This window comes from Octodon degus, unplaced genomic scaffold (assembly GCF_000260255.1).
Source record: "Octodon degus isolate 3935 unplaced genomic scaffold, OctDeg1.0 scaffold00035, whole genome shotgun sequence".
Taxonomy (NCBI): domain Eukaryota; kingdom Metazoa; phylum Chordata; class Mammalia; order Rodentia; family Octodontidae; genus Octodon; species Octodon degus.
In genome coordinates this window covers 6,994,541-7,009,354 of record NW_004524611.1, presented here as the reverse complement: position 1 = coordinate 7,009,354, position 14,814 = coordinate 6,994,541, and the positions used below count along the sequence as shown (strand labels likewise).

Below are 14,814 nucleotides of genomic sequence, written 5' to 3'. Positions count from 1 at the left end.
TTTTGCAGAACCGGGGATTGAACTCAGGCCCTTGCGCTGCTTATTCTACTGAGCCATCTCCCCTCAACTGTATTGTTTTGTAATTTCCTAAAGCCAACAATATAAGGAATATATGTATTTATTTTCAAGGACAGAGGAGAAGGTAAAGTATATTAAACCTCCCTACTACTCAAAAGCTACCAGTAACAGGAAAAGGTAAGAGTCAGTGATGCAGATTTGGAGATGTCAGTCAAGAATGTAAATCCTGGTGTCTGCTGGCAAAAAAGAAAGGAAAGGGTCAATGCCCATGGGCTGCAGCACAGCGCAGTTGCTTGCCTTTGGGGCTAGTGAGCGTTAGATAACTGCACTTTAATAAGGCTCAACTCTAAGGTGCTGTTGAGCTACTTGTGCCAGCCAAGGCAAAGCTAGCCAGTCACCTACTTTTGTCAATAAAGCTTTACTGAAACTCAGTCACTCTCATTCTTTTATATAACTGTATGTTGCTTTCACTAGAAAGGCAGAGTTGAAAGAGTGTAGTAACAACAGAAGCTAAAATTATTTGTCTGGCCCTGTTTGCTGACTTCACCTATGTTAAACATGTGAAACTCTGAAAAATTAATGCTGTCACTTTAATTTATCTTAAGAGTTTAGAAATGACATGATGTATTAGCTGCTTGTACTGTTAGTTTCATGTGCAATTCTCTGGGCTAGAGGTGTACTTCAGTGGTAGAGCAAGTGCCTACTATCTACAAGGTCCTGGGTTCCATTCCCAGTACTCAAAAATATTGAAATATTTACTTTCTCTCTTTCCTCAACTCTTAAAATTGGAATACACTCAAGGCTATCTCCTCAGACTTGTGAGATTTAAATGAGCTAGGCTAAAGTATGATTAAATGAACTAGAATAAAGAACTGAAAAACACTATAAACACCATTATTAAATATTATTGTAATGAAACTAGGTACTTGTGGTTTGGGGAAAATTCCCAATAGCATTTAAAATGTGCCATAACTCTAAATAACTGATGATACAATCATTCAAGGGGATGTTTTCCAGCTGTAAAATAAAAATGAAGACACTTAATTACCAACATGGAAAGAATCAAGACAGACAAGGAGAAGAAACCAAACTATGTAATAGTGTATGTACCATCTGCCTTAAATTTAGAAAGGGAGGTAAATTAAAATAATATATTTGTAAAAATAAAAAATAAAATATTTGTAATTTCCTATATATGCAATAGAAAACTAGCACAACATGACACTACTAGCTGGGGTTAGGAGGAAATACAGGCAAGTTGAACCAGAGCAGAACAGACCTTTTACTATACAATACTTATTTTTTAACTTTTGAACCATGTGACTGTATTATTTAGGGAGGAATTAAATATGAGATGACTCTCCAGGAAGAAAACATGAGAGCTTCTGTGATTTAGGAATAACCTTGTCAATAACAAAGAACCTGTTTCACTCCCAAAACTAAATATACCCTTAACACTGATTACAACTTTAAAACCCTAAAAGTTAAAGATGGGAGGAAAAAAAGAAAAACAAAGGAGCACCAGCTAAATCTCACATAGCTTGGGGCAGGGGCATGCTCTGAGCACCACAAGATGAGAGCAAATGTGCTCCAAAGATAAAAGACACGCGGCAAAAGCACAAGAGGAGCCTAAAATAACTCCAGAAAACGAAAACGGAAACACAACGTATAATTTAAAATAATGACTAATGAAATTAACATGGTAAGAGTACAAAAAAAAATTGACAGTTTCATCTCCATCTCCTGAAACATTGTCAAGACTTTTTCTTAGGCTGTTTTTTTACTTAGTGAAAATAAAATATTGCCTTGTCTTTGGGGTGTGTGTGTGTGTGTGTGTGTGTCTGTCTGTCTGTCTGTCTGTCTTTTTGACAAAAAAGGATCATAGGTCTCACTATGCAGTCCAGACTGGCCTTGAGCTCACTTTGTAGCCAAGGCTGGTCTCAAACTTGCAATGATCCTCCTGCCTCAGCCTCCCATGTGGGGATTACATAAGTCACCTGGCTTGTATTTGGGTTTATATTTTATAGTTTTTAGAAGAAATCCAACAAAACAAGTATCAGGAACTAAGTCAAAACTTCCCACTCCAATTCCCTGATCCTTTTCCATGCGTAGGGGCACATGCACGTGTGTACACACACACACAGACACACACAGAGAGATATTTACACTGTACCTATTAATCTACAACTTATTTTTCTCATTGAGCAATGTCTTAATCTTGCCAGCATATATAAAGACAAGGAACTAAGTCAAAACTTTCCACTCCAATTCCCTGATCCTTTTCCATGCGTAGGGGCACATGCAACGTGTGTACACACACACATACACACACACACACACAGATATTTACACTGTACCTATTAATCTATAACTTATTTTTCTCACTGAGCAATGTCTTAATCTTGCCAGCATATATAAATACCTACTTTTCCTTTAATAGTTACACAGTAATTTCTAACATGGATGTGTCCTAATTTAATCAATCATTACCTATTTCTAGGTTACTACCAATTTTTTTGCTATTTTAAACCACAGTGCTATGAGTATTCTTGTGCATACATCTTTATGTTTCTGTAGGTAAATAATGTACAGATAAAGAACTGGGCAAACTTGGTAAGACTATTTAGGAAAATTCGCATTCACAGTTTGTCTCAAAAATTACTTCAGATAGAAGAATTATTGGCTAGGAAGATGCAGCAGCAGTCTAAGCACCTGCCTGGCAAGCACAAGTACCTGGCATCAATCCCTGGTACTGTATGCTGTGCCAGCCCTGAAACTGGGTGTGGTGGCACATGCCTGTAATCCCGGCACTGGGGAGGTTGAAACAGGAGGATCACTATGAGTCCAAGCTGTGTAGTGAGACCCTTACCAAATACATAAATAAATAAAAGATTTTTTAAAATTTAAATGAACTTCAGATAGAAGAATTACTTATATTTTTGTGAACAAAATCAACTGACAAACACTGAAATAAGGGGCTAGAGAGAATAAGCACTTGCCTGGCAAGCGCAAGGACCTGAGTTCAATCTCCAGTACCGCCAAACAAACAAATAAAAAATGGAATAAAACACTAACAGCTGAAATGCAATAGATGGATTTACTTGTAAAAATATACAGATTCAAAAATTCACACAAAACATAAGTATAAAGAATAAGTAAAATATTTGAAATGAATGAGAATGGACCAGGATCCCAATAATTCAAACATCAATAAAAAGAAATTAAAATGTGGTAAAATTAAAATAATGGCTATTATTATGTAACTATTAGAAATTTTATAGAACTTTTTTTTTTTTTTTAAGTGCAGGGTCTCACCATGCAACTTGGACTCACAGTTATCCTCTTGTTTTCTGCCTCCTTAAGTGTTGCAATTACAGGCGTGTGCTACCACGCCCGAACTCTAGAACACATTTTAAAAATGGAAAGTGGATGAAATTTCAGAGTAGCCAGACAGCTAAGGGGAAAGCAATTGGTAATATCTATTAACAATCCATAAAAAACACTAGGCATGATGATACATCCCTATAATTTCAGCATCCTGTGAGGCTGTGGCAGAGGATCATAAGTTATAACTCAACCTGAGCAACTCAGTGAGATACTGTTTCAAAGTAAAATACAAAGAGCTGAGGATATAGCTCAGTGCCAAGGTCCTGGGTTCAATCCCTGGTACCACCAAAGGAAAATAAAGCCAAATACACACATACACACACACACACACACACTTCATTAAAAATTCATCCAATACAATTTCTATGCTTTTCACTCATTAACTCCCTGTCTGGAAATACATTTTGTGAAAATAATTTTAAGAGCAAGGAGGAGGTACAATAGGGCTGACTTTAAGGAAAATCATCACTGCAGCATTATCTGGAATAGAAAAAAAGTGAGCGATAGATGCCAACAACAAAATACTTAAGACAATACCACATTCAAAACAAGAGATCACATAAAAGCATTCTAAAAACAGAACACAGGGCTAAGAACATAGCTCAGTTGGTCTTAGTTTGGATCGCCAGCATCATTAAAAGAAAAAAAACAAACAAACAAAAAACAGAAGACAATGGAAATAGTGGATATGTAAAGGGGATGAAATTATGAGTATGATTTACTATTAGTGTTATACATGATTTCTAAAATAGCTACAGAGTCTATAGTAAGAAAAAAAAGTTTAAGAGAAGACTATTTTGAGCAACAGCTGCCTTGACTGGACTGGCTTTTCTGAACATCATGAGATCATGCTACCCATGATTAAAACACCAACTGACAACACTATCACGATAAAAATGTTAGTGATTCATGTTTTCACAATTTTGAAAATATGCTACAAACTGATTCTATCATTAACATGTTTGTGTTTAATATAGACATTTTAGAGCAAAGGTACAAAGTACTAAATGGAATATAACAAATTAATTTTTGTATTGCTACTTACCAAGTAATAATTGTAGTATATAAAATATAAGTCCAAAGACACTGTTTGGCTGGTTTAATACACCATCCTTTCCAAAAATGGAACCCAAAAGACCAAATCCTCGACCCCATCTGTAAAATAAGGAAAACCAGTAACCCTATATTTTAGATTCCCTATTTTTTAAAATGTAAAATTATTTAAGACTGTTATCCAATTCTAAAATCAACTAAATTGCCAAATTTCTTAAGAATCTTTTTCCTAAGAATAATTAACCCAAAAGAGGAAGGTCAGTCATTAGATTTCTATATTACAACTGATTAAAAACAACTATCTAGTATAAAGATATCTGAAAGTGCTAACATACCCATGGGAATGTCTTTAAGTGGCCTATTTCTATATATTCTCTTTTCCAGAAGGGACCATAAAGTGTTCCTGTTCTGCTGAAGACCTCTCAAGCCAAGATCTCTTAGAGGCACAAGCCAGAGTTGTGTGTGTTGGGGGGGGGGGTAGGAGTGTCAGTACTTTTCATACAGTGTTAAGCGCATTCCTGGTTTCCTGGCCTCTACCTACTAGATGCTAATAGCACTCCTCTCTGCTGCAGCTGTGACTACCAGAAACGCCTGCAGCCAAGCAGTCCAATGACTTCATTCTAAGTAGGCCAACTGAGAAGTTGTTTCCCAGGAAATTTCAGCAGTCTATGCACGAAGAAACATATCCTGGGAACAGGCAATGTAGGACAATGTCAGAAACTACAGATCTTCCCCAGAAAGGTATCTCAAAAGTAAAAACTTGATACATTGTATGCCACATTCTCATTTAATGTTTAACTTGAAATTTTCATTTGACTTAACATTTTCAGAATCCTATTTTCTTGCTTTAAAGCAAGGATTATTAAATTCTGATTCAATGACACCTGATATAAATATCAAACTAAAAACCTTTGGGATTATTTTAATTCTGAATGAGAGTACTTTTTAAGTACCATAAAAGAAAACAAATATTTATGAAGTTAAGTTAGCAGAGATGACTGTAATAAAACCTAAAATCTGGTTCTGAAGAGATGCTGCCTGAAAAAGATAAAAGAACCTGTATTAGTTGCATGGGCTTTTTGTTTTTGATTTTAGTTTTTTGAGACAGGGTCTTGCCATGTAGTTCAGGCTGGACTTGAGCTTACTATGTAGCCCAGGCTGGCCTTTAACTCAAAGTGATCCTCCTGCCTCAGCCTCCCAGAGTGCTAGGATTACAGGTGTGTACCATCATACCCAGCAGTCACATGGGCTTAACAGTAAGATTCAAAACTATAATGATGCTGAGAGATAATAAGCCGAATTTTACAACCAAGTGGAGCCATGAATACTTTATTGTACAGAGCTATAAAGTTCAAAGAATATTGGGTAATTACCACCGTATTTGTTTATCTTCTCACTTATCAATACAAATTGACTACATATCAGGTGCAGACACTGCAGTGCTGGGAATGCTTATGCTAGGTAGAGGAGGTGCTGCCCGTGGGGCTTACATTCTGGGTAAGCAGGGAATAAACAACCAAATGACCAGAAACAGACCAGCCTACACAGTTAAACAGGAAAGCTGGAAGGACAGGAATCCAGAACCACACTTCTGAACATCTGCAAGTATAGCCACGTAGGGAGGTCTTGGTTCAGAGGGCGTCTGAATTCCACTGTTTTAGACAAATGGGAAGAAGCTGGTGTACCAAGAGGCCAGAGAAGCCCTGCTCAGAAACTGCATTTCAAATCCAACCCTCACAGAACGATGAGAAGTCAATCTCATAAGGACAGCACACAAAGGCTGCGACGTAGGAGCAAGCTTGAGTGTGCAAATGAAAGCCTCCAGGGTGAAACGCAGTGATCATGGGAGCGCAAAGGAGCAGCAGACAGTCCACCCATCTAAACTTCAGTGTCTGGTTGCTGGCCACAGTGAAATGTGCGTCTTGCTTTACCTGCACTGGGTAGCATACATGAGGAAAGTGTACTCCTGGACCCTCTGAGTGAAGGGCTTAAGACCAGACTGCCGGGGGAGAGAGCACAGCCAGTGAGATACTGCACACTTCTCTTCAAATTTAAGTCACTGCCTTTGGCAATGGAAGTAAGTGGGCATACTGTCAAAATTACATTGCACTACATGGACATTTTCCTTGAAACAATGCAGCAACCCACAAAACAAATACCTACCATCCACCCCCACACACCTGGGTTGTTCATTCCTCTGGTGGAAACAGGCCCTTCGGATAGTAAAATGTCAGGTAAAACTCAATGTCAGAGCAAATCAAAGGAGATGAGGTCCCTGGACAAGACGAGAGGCTGAAATATAGCTTCCTACCATTCTGTCATGAGAATAGTGGGACAAAAGTGACCCTGGACATTGTTTTGTCAAAGAAATACATGCTAAAGTTTCAATAGAACACCAAAAGCCTTTATAGAAAGTTTCAAATGCATATATACACAGGGAACAGAACAATGCAATAAACCTCCACACACTCATCACCCAGCTACAGTAAGTGTGCCTTTATTTTTCTCCACCTCTACCTATTCACTAGCCCACAGTTCAGTTCTTTTCTTTAAAGTAACATCTACATAATTTGAGCCACACATGGTGACTTACACCTGTAATCCCAGCACTTAGAAGGCCGAGGCAGAAAGATCACCACAATTTTGAGGCCAGCTGGGGGCTACATAGCGAGTTCAAGGTCAGGCTGAACTACGGAGTAAGGTCCTATCTCTAAAAAAATAATAATAATAATGTGGGGGGGGGCAGGCAAGATGGCTCATCAGTCTCAAGCACATGCTTAGGCAAACTTAGGGAGGCTCAGGGGACAGAGGTTCAATACCTGGCCCCACATTTCACGCCAGCCCCATCCTCAGGGCAGGCTGAGCTGGCCAAAAAAAAGCATAATTTAACACACAACTCTTAACTATATGACTTAGACAAATGGCTGGGTGATCCAAATCTCGTCTCCATATATCGCTTCCATCTTCCCACTTAAACTCTGTTCAGTTCTCATTCAGCCACAACTCCCTGCCCAGGTACAAGAGACACAGAGACACCCAGGTGTGGGAGATCCAGCCTCTAAACAAAGGCTAAACTGCTGGTCTCCTGGACCTAGTGCTTCATTCTTTCTTAAGTCCAAATCTCTTACAACATCCAACTATCATTCTTACATTTTCAACCAGAATGACTAGGGGGCCTGGCCCTAGCTCAGGCCTTTAAGTGGCTGCTTCCACAAAGCTGTCAGCCTCAGGTTGCTGGAGTTCAAACCTCACACCTCTCCAGCTGGCCAAAAGTGCCCTGAAGGCATTTGAGGAACAAAAAAAAAAAAAAAAAAGCCAACCAGAATGACTATTTCCTTGATAAATATAACCAGTACAGTACAGTTAACAAAGCTACATGTAATACAGCTGTAAGCAAGTCAACTCACAAACTAGACTGGAATAGACAGTATTACTTTCCTGGAAAAAAATGACTACTATCCCATTGTTTTTTAATGAGACATATTTTTGTGACTGGCTTATTTCATTTAGTATAATGTCCTGAAGATTCATCCATGTTGTAACTTGTGACAAGACTTCCTTCTTTTAAAGAATAAATACTATTCCATTGTACATATAAGCCACATGCTGTTGACCCAATCCATCCACACACCCATCTCTGGGTTGTTCATTCCTCTGGCGGAAACGGGCCCATCTGATAGTAAAATTTTAGGTAAAACCCAATGTTAAAGCAAATCAAAGGAGATGAAGTGCCTGGACAAGATGAGAGGCTAAAACATAGCCTTCTACCATTCTGTTGTGAGACTAGTAGGAGAGAAGTGGCCATGGACAAAACCAGAAAGTAGTATTTCTTTCATTTTAAGTTCATGAGTTATGACACTGAACAACTTATTAACAAAATTCTAGAGAAAAACAATTATACAAAACATATATGATGGTCTGATGAGAAAAATTAAAGAATAGGCCTTAGAAACAATGCTGTTAACTGCTGGAGCTTATAAAATTTTCATTGGTTTCTTCTGAGGAAATGACCAGTTTATACCATGAAATACCTCTTTCTCAGGTCATACTGGATACTACTGTGTGTCAACTAACATTTAAAACTCTTTCAACAACTACCTATTTTTTTTTTCAAGTTATTTCAAGAATTCAAAAAGGTCATGGATGCCTATAGTCCTAGTACTCTCGAGGCTGAAGCAGGAGGATCATTTTTGGTTTTTTTTTACATTTATTTAGAAAGAGAGAGAGAGAGAGAGAGAGAGAGAGAGAGAGAGAGAGAGTGTGTGTGTGGCCAGCTCAGCCCACCTGGGGGCGGGGCTGGCTGGCATGTGGTGCTGGGGAATCGAACCGCGGTCCCTGTGTTTTGCCAAGCTTGTTCTAAGTAGGTGCTTTAGACCACTGAGCCATCTCTCCAGCCCCAGGAGGATCATTTTGTTTTTTATTTTATTTTATTTTATTTATTTACCGAAACCAGGGATTGAACTCAGGCCCTTGCACTTGCCAGACCAGTGCTTATTCTACTAAGTAATCTCCCCGGCCCAGGAGGATCACTTTGAATTTGAGGCCAACCTGGGCTACAAAGTGAGTTCAAGGCCAGCCTGAACTTCACAGTGAGACCCTGTCTCAAAAAGAAAATGCTGAGTTAGCACAGGTTATTAAGTAATACTGTATCAGGAATGCTGTATGTTCAATGAATACTTACAATTGTGATCATACACGACATATTTTCATTTGGTAAGATTTTTGTTTATATTATTTTCAATTTTATTAAAATTGCATATTTATATAGAAATAGTTTTAAAAATAAGTTCTAAGAGACGAGATTAAAAAACAAAACAAAACAGCAGTCCTCTAAACCTCAAGTTACCATCTTCAGAGGCAAGTGCTTCAGAGGCAAGTACAATTTACTTTAGTGGGTTGTGATTTATCTATAAATTTCTTTTCACAAAAATGCTTAGTTTCATATAATCTATCACTCCATGGTAGACTACATTTACAACTCAGTATACTTTTCCATTCCTCTCTCAGCCTCCCAATTATACTACAATTTTTGCGCAAATTAGTATATATGTGGGGCTGGAGAGATGGCTCAGTGGTCTAAAGCACCTGCTTAGAACAAGCTTAGCAAAGCACAGGGACCATGGTTCAATCCTCCAGCACCACATGCCAGCCAGCCCCGCCCCCTGGTGGGCTGAGCTGGCCACACACACACACAATAAATAAATGTAATAAATAAAAATAAATATTTAAAAAAAAATTAGTATATATGTTTTACATGGTTATCATTGTAACATTCGGCTCTGAGCAAAGAAGGATCTGTTCTGTTTTAGCCAGGTTTTCATTTAGTAAATCAAGTCACAGTGATTACGAAGAGAATGACACAAGTACAACATGAAATTGCATAGTGTGCATAGAACTTTCCCCAGATATTAAAAGTTTTATGTAACTGAATGAAAAGTAGTCAAATGAAAATAACACAAACTTGGATATGAGTTTGATCTCTGTATCACAAAAATTGGTCAGGGGCAGGGACATGGCTCAGAAGAATAAGCGCTTCCCTGGCAAGCGCAAGGGCCTGAGTTCAATCCCCAGTTCCACAAAAAAACAAACAAACAAAGGTACATCAAATTAAATTAAAAATAAAAATAAATGTAAATGTGTACACCAGAGATATATAGCCACACAGGTCATCTGACCTCATAAACCTCTTTTGTTATTGCTTGATATATGGTTCTCCTCAAACTATTTTACAGTTGTTTCCAGCATTCAGTTGCTCAGCTGTCCTTTGTACCCCTGCCCTTTCGCTACATTTCCTCTGTACCATTACTATGGTACAGAGGAAAATTTATATATAAATTTTATATCTACCATAGTACTCCCTGCTGTATTTGAAATTTAACATACTTGTAAGCTGGGCCTGGATTTCAGCAGGATTACTGTTATTTTCTTTTCTGGCTACAAGCTCTCCCAGCACTCTGGAGGGGTAAGGCAGAGAGACAGTTTGAGTCCAGGAGTTCAAGGCCAGTCTAAGCAACACAGCGGACTGTCTCTTAAAAGTGAGAGAGGAGGGGCTGGTGAGATGGCTCAGTGGTCTAAAGCACCTACTTAGAACAAGCTTAGCAAAGCACATGGACCACGGTTCGATCCCCCAGCACCACATGCCAGCCAGCCCCGCCCCCTGGTAGGCTGAGCTGGCCACACATACAATAAATAAATGTAAAATGAATAAATAAATTTTTAAAAAAAAAGTGAGAGAGGAAAGGAGAAAGGGAGATGAAGCTAAAATGGAAAAGGACAATAATTTGTTGGCTCACTGACTTCACAGCCCTTCCTACATTAAAAAGGACCTGAACATATCAATTAAAAGACATTGGGGGAGGAGAAAACATTGGAAATGGTGCGCACACCTGCAATCTCAGCTACTTGGGAGGCTGAGGCAGAATGACCCCAAGTCTGGGGGTCCTTTGCCAGGGGAATGCAGTAAAACCCTGCCTCAAAGTAAAATTTTTGAAGAGACCCCCAGAAAAATGTTATAATTAAATCAACTAATAAATGCTGGAGAGGCTGTGGGGAAAAAAGAACACTTCTCCACTCTTGGTGGGAGTGTAGACTGGTACAACCACTGTGGAAATCAGTGTGGAGATTCCTCAAAAAACTAGGATTAGAGGTCACATTCAACCCAACTATTCTCCTCCTGGCTATTTTCCCAGAAGAAATGAAAACATACCACTGGGATATATGTGCACCCATGTTTATAGAAGCACAATTTGTTATAGTTAAATCTTGGCAATTAATTACCCAAATACCCACCAATTGAGGAATGGATAAAAGATATGTAGTATTTTTATAAAATGGAGTATTACTCAGCTATAAATAGATAAGCTCCAAGGCTTTGATAGGTAAATGGATGCAACCTGAGACCATACTCATAAGTGAAATAAATTAGAACTGCATGTGTAAATGTCATATTGTCTCCCTAGTGCAAGAACTTGCAAGAGTAAATAAAATCTGAAAGGCACAACAGATATAGTAAAACGGAAAGAAATGCTAAAAAGCAATGAACAATTGGAAGCAGGGAAAGGAGAAAAGAAAAAAAAGGAAGAGAAAAAATCATGTCTGTATATACACAGGATAGCTAAGATGACTGTACTAATTTCTATCAGTTTTTTTGCTCTTTTTTTTAGGGAAGGGTCTACAGGGTGTTCAGGGTCTCACTACTAGATTGGACTCATAGTGATCCGCCTGTTTACCGCCTCCCAAGAGCTGGGATTACAGGCATGTGCCACCACACCCAATCTCAATTACTATCTCAGTGTCCCAGGGGGTGGGGCTGGCACAGCAGGCCCAGGGATTGAACCTCCAGATCCTGCGCCTGCTTGCAAGTGCTTTAATCTGCTATTTGGACAGCCCTCTACCAGTTTTCTGAAGGGAGAAGTTAATGCTTAACATTTTTATTTTGACCAATTTTACATACTTGTATCTGGTAATCTGAGCAACAATACTGAGGACAACAATGTGCAATATAATAACCATTACTGAATTCCTTTTTCTTTTCTTTTTTTTCTTTTTTGGCAGAACCAGGGATTGAACTCAGGCCTTTGTGCTTGCCAGGGAAGTGCTTATTCTACTGAGCCATCTCCCCAGCCCCCTATTGAATTCCTATCACCTTTTTTTTCTTTATAAATTATATATCATTTCTAATGTCTTACCTACTATTTTTTATTCTCTTTAAAATTAAAAAGTTATGCCATAAGAGAAAAAAATTAAAAAATGGACAGGCCAAGGGTATAGCACTATTTGCCTACCACCGGTCCAATCTAAAGCAAATGTGTACACACACACACACACAGAGTCAAACTGAACTTACAGACAGAAAAGACCCAGGCATATGCGATCCATAAGAGATTCACTTTAAGTGTAGTAACACAGGCTGAAACTAGAAAAATAAAAATAAAAGGTATATAAACACTGACTCAAGGAAAGCTAGAGGGGGCCTGGCCCTAGCCCCTAGCCTAGCCCTTTAAGTGGCTGCTTCCACAAAGCTGTCAGCCTCAGGTTGCTGGAGTTCGAACCTCACACCTCTCCAGCTGGCCAAAAGTGCCCTGAAGGCATTCGAGGAACAAAAAAAAAAAAAAAAAAAAAAAAAAATCAAGGAAAGCTAGAGGGGAGAGGAAAATGGTGGCATGGTGATCAACCTCTCTGAGATCCACAATCCAGATAACGGAAAATAACAAGTAAAGAAGAAAAAAGAAGTAAGCTGTGGGTAGTTGCAAAAGAAGTGACAGGAGCGCCCGGCCGGCCTCGCCTCTCCTCGCCTCGGTCCCGGCTGTCGGGCCGGGCAGGAGGGGTGAGCGCGGGGCCGATCGCGGGCGCCCGCCGCCGCCTGTCGCCGCTTGGCTGCACCCTGTTCCCGGCCCCGGGGCTGCTAGCGTTGGGCGTCGCCCCTAGCCGCTGTGCGGGCGGCTGGGTAGGAACCCGCCTGGCCAGGGGCGATCAGGCGGAGTGGGCGCTGCTGCTCGGCGTCGGCGTCGGCGCGGGACGCGAAGCTTCGCGGGGGGGAAAATCCATCCGGTGAATCCCACAGGCAGTGGCTTGTGGTGGAGTGGGTCCTCTCAAATCGGAAGAAAGGTGCTTCAGCTGTGAAAGCGATGGGAGAACAGAGACGGCGAGGAGCTGTGCTGGCGGGTCTTAAACAGATTTAATTTCTTGCACAGAATGGTGGGAAGGGGGCCTTTCCGAAGGAGCTTATTCTGGAGCTAGACATCGTCCCAGATCCATTGCAGATGGTGAGGAAACCAAGCCCGCAGAAGCAGTGCTTTAGTTAAGGTTTAATTGTGTCCAGATTTTTACTTTACTCGTGACCATTTCTCTTTTAAGTTGCTTCTCCTGAGTTATAGAGAGTTGTTTTTAAAATCTTTTTTTTTTTTTTATAGAATTGCTTTACTTTGTCAGTTCCTGTACTTCTTCCTGCACTGCTAGATTGCTAGGTGCTGTCTTCCAAACTTCTTTTCTCTCCTTGGTCTTTTCTTGGGTAACTGCTTTGTGTTCTATAGCAACATTGTTTCTGATTGTTAAGTGCTAAACTTGTTTCTTTTTGGGGCTGGGGATGGAACTAGGGGCTTGTGTGAGTGGATGGGCTCAATAAGTGAACCAGACCCCTAGCCAGAAGTTACTTTTGAAAACTTATTTTAAATGTATATTGTAACACATCCGTTTGCGGTACTGTTAGACTTACACAGAGGAAAGTTCTTTTACATTTTTCACACTGTCATAAATCTGGGTTAAGTAAAATGTAACAAACAAAAGCTGAAGATTAAAAATACTTCAACAATGCTATAAAAAAAAAAAAAAAAGTGACAGGAAAATGACAAACTAAGAGAAGCTGGAGAGACCACAATGCAGAGAAAGAAAAGGATGAAAAATTGGTGGAGTCCCTCCTAGGCACAAATACTGTATGGTGCCAGTTTTAATGAAAATATTGATACATTTCACTCATAAGCAGAATATTCAAGAGAATACAGAATAAGGCAACCACCCTGGCTCATCCTTGGAAGATGCCATACATTGACCAGAAGAGACAAAAATAAACCAGGATTTAAAAAGCTGTGAAGGACAAAATGGAGTACTACTGTGCCATAAAAAAGGACAGGGCCAGCCAGATAGCTTAGTGGAATAAAGAGCCTGCTTAGGCAGATGCAGGGACCCAGTTTGATCCCCAGCACAAGTCGTGCTGGACCCACCCCTAGAGCATACTGAGACAGGGACGGTGGCATGCATCTGTAATCCCAGTGCTTGGGAAGGCGAAAACAGGAGGTTCACTATGAGTCTAATCTCTGTAGTGAGACCCTGTAGACCTTGTGCCAAATACATTAAAAAAAAAAAAAAAATAAACTTCATCTGCGGTGAAATGGGTGCACCTCGAGATCAAAATGTTACGTAAGCTAAATCAGACACACATGCTTAAGTACCACATAATTTCTCTTACATAAAAAACTCAAATTATAAATAAAGAGGAAAATAAAAGATAAATAATAGGAAATAGGGAGATGAATCTTTTGCATATGGGAAGGGGACCACAATATGGAGGGAGAAGGGAGGAGAAAAGGGAAGAAGGGAAAGATAAAAAAGAAAAGAATGAAAGATGTGTTATGTACACGTACCAATTCCCTATGAGTATGTGGTCATTAAACACGCAATAAAACAAGTAACAATTATACTTAAAGACTTTAGTATCTTTATCAGTAACTGACAGAATATGGTCACAAAAATCAGAAAGGACATAGACAGCATGAATAAAACTAACACAATCTGCCATTAAAAGAACACTCCGGGGCTGGTGAGATGGCTCAGTGGTCTAAAGCACCTACTTAGAACAAG

The 14,814-nt window shown here is 39.6% G+C and overlaps 1 protein-coding gene across 1 annotated transcript in view; it reads right to left on the bottom strand.

The window, feature by feature from the left end:
* The window catches only part of Vkorc1l1 (vitamin K epoxide reductase complex subunit 1 like 1), an 18,277-nt gene extending 4,975 nt beyond the window's left edge, over positions 1 to 13,302 (bottom strand). The window contains exons 1-4 of the mRNA XM_012514569.2: positions 13,293 to 13,302; positions 12,917 to 13,074; positions 6,390 to 6,457; positions 4,451 to 4,560 (exon numbers count right to left, since the gene is read on the bottom strand). Of these exons, the coding sequence (XP_012370023.1) occupies positions 4,451 to 4,560; positions 6,390 to 6,457; positions 12,917 to 13,074; positions 13,293 to 13,302 (346 nt within the window). The remainder of the gene's footprint in view (positions 1 to 4,450; positions 4,561 to 6,389; positions 6,458 to 12,916; positions 13,075 to 13,292) is intronic.
* Positions 13,303 to 14,814: the final 1,512 nt, after the last annotated feature.